The sequence below is a fragment of the Trachemys scripta genome, chromosome 9 (assembly GCF_013100865.1).
Source record: "Trachemys scripta elegans isolate TJP31775 chromosome 9, CAS_Tse_1.0, whole genome shotgun sequence".
In the NCBI taxonomy this organism is placed as follows: Eukaryota; Metazoa; Chordata; order Testudines; family Emydidae; genus Trachemys; species Trachemys scripta.
The window spans coordinates 52,827,729-52,836,117 of NC_048306.1; the positions used below are offsets into that span (position 1 = coordinate 52,827,729).

General features: G+C 49.1%; 1 protein-coding gene across 1 annotated transcript in view; it reads right to left on the reverse strand.

Annotated features, from left to right (window-relative positions):
- Window positions 1-3,086: 3,086 nt before the first annotated feature.
- CFAP410 (cilia and flagella associated protein 410) overlaps window positions 3,087-8,389 on the reverse strand; it is a gene marked incomplete in the record, with an annotated part of 15,542 nt that continues 10,239 nt past the window's right edge. Inside the window, 4 exon segments of the mRNA XM_034782294.1 lie at window positions 3,087-4,332; window positions 5,176-5,269; window positions 5,770-5,941; window positions 6,808-7,037. Coding sequence (XP_034638185.1) covers window positions 4,204-4,332; window positions 5,176-5,269; window positions 5,770-5,941; window positions 6,808-7,037 — 625 coding nt within the window.

Below are 8,389 nucleotides of genomic sequence, written 5' to 3' on the forward strand. Positions count from 1 at the left end.
TAATCCAGCAAGCTCCTTGGCCAGCTCTTTTAAAACTCATATGGAAATTATCGGGACCTGACAAGACAAATTCAGGGTGGGGAAAACCAGAGGCACAGAGAAGCAAAGTGATTTGCCCAAGCAGAGCCAGGAATAGACCCTGTCTCCAAACTTGCCCTGTACATTACCGCTCATGGCTATTTGCTGTCAGAGTTCAAGGGGGAGGAAAATAGGTGGAGATAAGCAAAGCTAGAGCATCATTCCACTTACTCACATCACCTCATTGCTAAGCCAGGTAGAATAGATTGGACTGGGGAGAAAGGCCAGTGCATTAATCCCCATACACCATTCAACCCCATGGCACATCCTGGAAAGGACTCTTCTTTGAAAATGGTTCCTAAACCAGATGAAAAATGTCATTGCCTTTTGAACACAGTGCATGCCATAGCAAGAGTTTTGTCAAATTCTGCAGAGCGCTGGGCAATTTCATTAGCGTACAGCATTCTGCACAGTAAGGCCCCTCTGGGCTTACAGTATCCCAGGCCCCAGTTCAGCAGTATCATCTGCCAAAGCAGCTGAGCGGTAAGCCGAGCAGAGCGGTGAGCTGGAAAGGGGTGGATGACACTGGCTTGGCTGGAAAGTTTTTATTGCAGAGCTGCGGACTTTCTTTTTTGAAAAGTACCATTAACACTAGGCTCCATAGAACAGACAATTATATATTTATGAACAGCAGTAATTAGAAAAGAGAATTTAATCTTTTTGGCTACTTAGAGAATTACAGAGAAGATGATAGCATCATTTTATGGCTCATGAGTTCTGACCCGTAGCTGTTTCAGACTCTCCTAGTGCTGGGAGAGAAATAACAGAACTGATTTCAGTTGCACAGATTAAAGGACAGTTGCGAAGGAGATTGAGAAATGCTGTTCAGCTCTGCAGGAAAAAGCACAGAAAAAATGGAAGTGTGGGATTGGAGCCTTTGGAATGGACCCTGAGAAAAGAGTGCAGGAGTGTGGACTAAAAACCTAGATCCTTAGAACCTTGAGGGTATTTAGGGGCCTAACCCCCACTGAAATCAATGGGAATTAGGCCCCTAAATACCTTTTGAGGATCTGGACCTAAAGTAGCAAAGTCAAACACTGATCTCCTATACAAAGGCCAGGTTAATGGGCTGTGTGCAAGGGACCTCCCCAACGTTGGGGACCAGAATCCTCTCCCCAGGCCTGGCAATGACAGGGAAGGACATCCATGCTACATCTACTGTAGTGAGGTCTGGCCAATGGAACAATGTAGTATGTAGACCCCGACCCTGCTGTGGAGAGGGGCACTGAAGAGCAGAGTGGTATTAGTGAAGCCCGCATTGCAGGTGTTGTGCTAGTCCAGAGGTGGGTAAACTACGGCCTGCGGGACCGTCCTGCCCAGCCCCTGAGCTCCTGGCCCAGGAGGCTAGCCCCGGCTCCTCCCCTGCTGTTCCCCCTCCCTCACAGCCTCAGCTCGCTCGCTCCGCCACTGGCGCAATGCTCTGGGCGGCGGGGCTGTGAGCTCCTGGGGAAGCGCAGCTGCAGAGTCCGCCCTGACCTGGTCTCTGTGCTGCATGGTGGCGGCGTGGCTGGCTCCAGCCAGGCGGCGCAGCTGTAGCACCGCCAGCCACCGGTGCTCCAGGCAGCGTGGTAAGGGGACACAGAGCAGAGGGGTTGGATAGAGGGCAGGGGAGTTCAGGGTAGTGGTCAGGGGGTGGGGGTGTGGATAGGGGTCAGAGGGAACAGGGGGTTGAATGGGGACAGGGGTTCTGGGGGGGCTGTCAGGAATGAGAGGAGGGGTTGGATGGGTTGGCGGTGGTTCGGGGGCAGTCAGGGGACAGGAAGCAGGGGTGTGTGAATGGGGCAGGAGTCCCAGGGGGGAGCAGATAGGAGGTGGGGGCTGGGCCACCATCCCCTCCCCTAACCGGCCCTCCATACAATTTACGAAACCTGATGCGTCCCTCAGGCCAAAAAGTTTGCCGACCCCTGTGCTAGTCTGTAATCCGTTCAGCATTCAGCGCCCTGCGCTGTGTATCCCAAAGAGACGGTACCTATGTGGCACTGGGGCTGACATCGCACTTGGAAGAACATATGATTATATTAAGTCAGCCCCTCACTTCATTGGGTGGCATCCCTGGCACGATGTAGAAGAACACAACTGCTGCCTTGAGCTCTGTGTTAGAGGAGATGAAGAGCCTCAGCTTTTTACCAGCCAATTAGACTGAGTTGCAGCCAGAGGTGAAAGTAAGCTGGTACGCCACGGTATGGCGTACCGGCAAGAACCAGTACGCCAGACCGGACCAGCTTCCCCAGGCGGCAATTTAAAGGGCCTAGGGCTCCCAGCAGTGGCTGGAACCTGGGCCCTTTAAATTGCTGCCAGAGCCCTGGGGTAGCGGAGGTGGTCGGGACCCCCGGGGCTCTGGTGGCACTGTAAAGGGCCCGGGGCTCTGCTGCAGTAGCTGCAACTGGGAGCCCCAGGCCCTTTAAATCGCCACCCAAGCTCTGGGGTAGCGGCAGCGGGGCTGTGGCGACAATTTAAAGGGCCCGGGGCTCTAGTCGCGGTAGCAGCAGCCGGAGCCCTGAGCCCCGGGGCTCCCAGCCGCCTCTGCAGCTGGTAGCTCCGGCAGTAATTTAAAGAGCCCAGGGGTCTCAGCCACCACTACCACAGCCAGAGCCTGGGGCTCTTTAAATCTCAATTTAAAGGGCCTGGGACTCTAAAGGCCCCGCCCCCTTATGGTTGAGGCCCCGCCCCCTGCCCAGGACTCTGGAGTATCGGTAAGTCCTTTATGTTACTTTCACCCTTGGTTGCAGCACTTGGTTTTAAAGCAGGATTCTCTGCTCCAACCCTCAGAAATGATCAAAGCAGCTCAGCACTACATAGATGTAATAAGTGCATGTGATATTTGCAACAACAAGGTTAGCTATTTACGTGGCCAAGTTGGTAGGGCACAGCTGAGGCTGCCTGGATCCTCTCCCCTTCACAGGTGCAGAGTGAGATTAGTATACGTGATGCTTAACAGAATCACTTTGATCACCCATATTCCAAGTACCCTCAATAGCACCAAACATGATTTGACAGACTCCATCTAATAGGGTCAGCATTTTATTTAGTATTTAACAGTTCTGTACACTTTTAAGAAGTTCAGACTTGTCAGTAAAGAACAATTCCATGCTCCTGTGTAAGCAGATCTCATAGCAAACATCCCCAGCTTGTTTTTGTCTCAATTGCTACCACGGTCAGAACACCTGGGCTATCTTTCTCTGCACTACTTGTAAATTTTTTTTAGCTGCTTTGAAGACTGAAGGAGTGAATGGTGATGGAAAGCAGAGAAATTTCAGCATATAGGAAAGAGTCATTTACCACCCAGAATCTTGAATTTAAGCTCAGTTGCAACAAGATAATCTTTGGAGTTTACCCCTTTGACTGGACAAGAAGCTGCTGACTAGGAAAGGGTAGGAATTGAAAATAAACTAACAGTTTGACACTGAGCTTCAAAAACTGCACCAAAAATTTAAGAGTTAGTGATTCTTTTTAGGACGTCTGTTCAGAAGTCTGTTTTTGTGAAACCTCATCTTTATTGGCAGAAGTTGCTTTCAGTCTCCTCCCACTCTTGAAGGCATGGCATAAGCCCTTGCTGCGATACTACACTACCAGAGAGGCAGAGGAAAGGAACTGTGGGGCTTTGCCCAAGCATTATTCTGATAAAGCCACTCTTGGAACAAACCTAATAGCAATGGCATTTGTAGCTGCTGGGCAGGTCTCTCCTCCACTCCCTTTCATCAGCACAAGCACAGCTATCTTTCTCCTCCCTTCTTCACCGGTTGCTTTATCCCAGCTCACCTTTGTTTTCTGACTCCCTTATGAGTCCTAGGGGAGCACCGAGTTAGACTGCATGGATTCAGCCATGTGAGTTATGAGCATAATAGAACCTGTTAAGTGGGATGAAAGCATGCTGCAAGATTGGCTCAGAAGCTCCCAGCACAGGCATGGCATGCACAGCCAAGGGGGATGTCATGTGTTACAAGAGTTGGTTTCTTCCTACGGTCAGTACCGCCCCCTCCCAGTCCACCCCAGGTAAAGTGCAGCAGGCTATAGAGAGGATTTTACTGTAGCCTGAAGTGCATGTGAGCAGAACTGGTGCTGCCGGTCTGGTTCCGGTTCTGTGGGCCCAGAAAGTGGCTGCTTTGGAGAATTCTGCAATGGGCACTATCGCTCTTCCTGAAGCTCCTTCTTCTGTAAAGCTTGGAGTCTCTTCCCCACTGTTTGGTGGATGATTTCCAGGCCCTCTGTGTCCAGCTCTTTCATGAGCAGCAGGATAGCATTGAGGATGTTGTTCTGTCAAGACAGGACGGACATTGTTTCTACTATAGAGGTACAGACTCTGACCCAGCAAGCTGATGGGTCATTTAGGGGCTGATTTTCAAAGATTACTAGATTGTTTTTTGCACCCTTCTAAATTCTCTGCTCCTCTGCCTGGTTATAGGAAGACAGTGCCCTTCTACTGAGAAGGCCACTCCCTATGGGTGCCAAATCCAAGGCCTACGGAATAGACACCTGCAGCTCTGTGGACAAGTACCGCAGCTGGCTGCAGGGGGAGAAATAAAATAGGCCAAGACCGGTCTAGAACACATTCTGACCTTCCTTTATTCACTGAGGTGATGGCTGTGAGCCCAAGCCACACTCAGAGTCCCATCCAGGCCAGATACGCACTCTGTGAAACTTACTCCCATAGAGTAGCATTGCCACCCACTGGCCACAACTGGTGAGGAGAATCAAGGCAATATTTTCTATATGAAAGATGGCTATTAAATTGATAGTAGAGATTAACTTATGATTATCCGATGGGATCAATCCTGGCCCCTTTTCTTATTAAAGGCATTACAGTATCATAGATTCACAGGCTAATCTCAGTGTATGCTCCCCAACACCTACGGATGGATCTCAGGGACTAGCTAGCCACAGCTCAACAGCACTTCTGCCACAAATCAACAGCCTGCAAGACACTTATCCCAAAGGCACGCAACCAGCACCCACTTCCCACCCAGAAAGTTCTATGCAGCTTTAGGTGCACCCAAATCTGGTAGTACAAAGTTGTGCATTTTCTGGATCCAGAGATTTATTTTTTAAACTTGCTTGACACATTAGAAAGCAGCAACTTTAATCTTTAAATACACTCACCCTCTTCTTCCTGCTGCCATCAGTCTCCCTGGGCGAAAAGGATGAAAATTTATCTCTGGGAACAGGCTTCATGCCAAGCTGCTCTCGAATCTTGCTGTGGGGGAAAAAAGGCAGTACCCAAAATATGAGAGCACCCAGTGCCAGAAGGAGCCTGCCCCCAGCACTGTCTGGAATGACAGGATCCAATTCCCAATGCTGGAACTAGAGGAATGACGCTAACTAGGACCACAGAGCTGAGTCTACATTGCACATTTGGATAACAGATGGCACACTTAAAAAGGATAAGAGAGATGGACCATAATTCACAATTCAGTATGAAGATCCCTCCCCTTTCATGCACATACATAGCTGTTGTACTGCAAAATAGGAAGTAGCCTATGGAAGGACCTATTCCATACGCACAAGGCCAGGTTCTCAGCTAGTGTAAAATCAGCACAGCTCCATTGTCTTCAGCGGTGCTATGGAGATTTGACCAGCTGCGGCTGTGGCCCATGGTATGTTGGGGTTGGTTGTCCGGAGTATTTTTGGTAGAATCCCCCATGTGACATACAAGCTTAGCAAAGGAATCCTAACAATTAATAACCAAGCCCTCACTTTGTCTCCTCCAGGGTGAAATTCAGATGTTCACTCTTTGGCTCCGTTGTGCACTCAGTGGTACTTGATTCATTGGCCTCTGGGCAGCCGTTCTCCAGATTTCGCTTAGCTGGGGGTGCAGTGATCTCCTCCCCATCTACCAGGGCCTGTGACAATTCTTCTTCTGTCACAGCTTCCAAAAACATACAAGCACATGTTAGAAGCCCAGTTTGATGCTCTAGGGAATTCTATCAACATGGGAAACAGACCATTATTCTAATTTGGAATGTATTACTGCAACAAGTAGTGTAACAAACTAAGCACGAGACAGCATGTACAGTCAGCTTGTACGAGAGCAGGGATATAAGGGATACCCCCTAATCATCAGCCTGTCTTCATTTCCCCCTTTCTTCTGCAGCAAAGCCTAAAGGGGAAATCTCTGGCAGCCCTACCTCCTCCAAATAAAGAGGGATACTGAAGGAGAGGTTTCACAGTGGCCTCTTGGAGCCCTCCCCCTTTTTCCCAGCAGCAGGATCTGCAGATAGAGACTGTGGGATGCATAAGTTCTTGTTTTGACAGCAGAAAATCCCTTTACCAAACAGAACGACATATCCTACTTTCTTTGACAGTGGGAGCAGAGCCAGTTACAGTATCTGTGTTTTGCAAGAGCAAACGACAGTCCCCTAACAAACTGGTGGCACAGTATCTGAGATAATGACTGTGAAGACATTGGTCACAAATTCCCTGTGTGGTATTGTTAACTACTGCTGTGCAGAGAGGGTAAAGGACAGGACAGTTTGAAAACACTGGCTGACAACATAGGCAGAGCTACCTGCACCGTTCTGCACAGAGCACTGCTGAGGGGATTACTGTTGTGCTGTCTTATCCCACACAGGAGCTAAGAGAGAGAGTTTTATTACGTAAAGTACTCAGCTGTTTTAGGGTGTGTACGCTGAATTTCCAACAAACCCAACCAAGACTCTCCCTAAGGGTCAGGGCAGTTCAGAACCCTGGTTTTTCTGAAGCTTTCTGCCACTGACTCTGTTCTGAGATTCCCACCTTGGTTGTCAAGCTTCTGAAGATTGGGGAGGTTGCGCAGCACAGTCATTCTGTAGCGGTGGGGGTCTGGACCACAACAGGGATTCTCAGACAACCACAGGACCCTCAGCCGGGGCAGGTTTTTCAGATGGAAGAGCTCGTTCAGATTTGGGATTCTGTTCTTCCTCAGATAGAGCTCACTCAGGTTCTGGCACTGACTCATTGGCTCCAGGCTGGAGATACTGTTCACACTGGACAGAGATTACACAGACATCAGAAATGAGTCTCTGGTTTCCAGCCTTTGAAATTACCAGCTCCACCCTCAATATAATTTTCAGGCAGAAGCAGGACCTATACAACACTGCAGCTCTTCAATCCTAGTTTCTGCCCTCATCTCAAATACTGCATACAGATGTGGTCTCCTCATCTCAAAAAAGATATACTGGCACTAGAAAAGGTTCAGAAGAGGGCAACTAAAATGATTAGGGGTCCCATATGAGGAGAGATTAAAGAGGCTAGGACTCTTCAGCTTGGAAAAGAGGAGACTAAGGGGGGATATGATAGAGGTATATAAAATCATGAGTGATGTGGAGAAAGTGGATAAGGAAAAGTTATTTACTTATTCCCATAATACAAGATCTAGGGGTCATCAAATGAAATTAATAGGCAGCAGGTTTAAAACAAATAAAAGGAAGTTCTTCTTCACGCAGCGCACAGTCAACTTGTGGAACTCCTTACCTTAGGAGGTTGTGACGGCTAGGACTATAACAGAGTTTAAAAGAGACCTGGATAAATTCATGGTGGTTAAGTCCATTAATGGCTATTAGCCAGGACGGGTAAGGAATGGTGTCCCTAGCCTCTGTCTGTCAGAGGGTGGTGATGGATGGCAGGAGAGAGATCACTTGATCATTGCCTGTTAGGTTCACTCCCTCTGGGGCACCTGGCATTGGCCACTGTCAGTAGACAGGATACTGGGCTAGATGGACCTTTGGTCTGACCCGGTACGGCCTTTCTTATGCATCATCCCAAAAGTGGGAGCCTGAAAGCCTCCTCCAAGATGGTGCAGTACATTCTGGGTGCTCAGTTGCCAAACACAAGTAGGTTGAGATAGCATTTGGTAACAAAAAAAAGTTTACCAACCAGAGAGAGGCCAATTGTGCTACTTTTAGGGCCCTAAAAATACTATCCAGCAGTCAGCTAGCAGAAACAGGTTCACATAAACATAGCCAGCTTGCTTTGCCCTTCTGAACGCTCCACTTCATCACACTACCTCTGGAACTCCTCCCCTCCTTTCCCTCCAGTATTTTCCTTTTAATGTTAGCACTGTCACTCACATCTCTTGGGGCTGGTCCCCACTTAGTCCGGACTTCGGACTAAGATACGCAAATTCAGCTACGTTAATAACGTAGCTGAATTCGAAGTACCTTAGTCCGGACTTACCGCGGTCCAGACGCGGCCGGAAGTCTCCCCCCGTCGACGCCGCGTACTCCTCTCGGCGAGCTGGAGTACCGGCGCCGACTGTGAGCACTTCCGGGATCGATCCAGGATCGATTTATCGCGTCTGGTTAAGACGCGATAAATCAATCCTGGAAGTGCTCGCCGT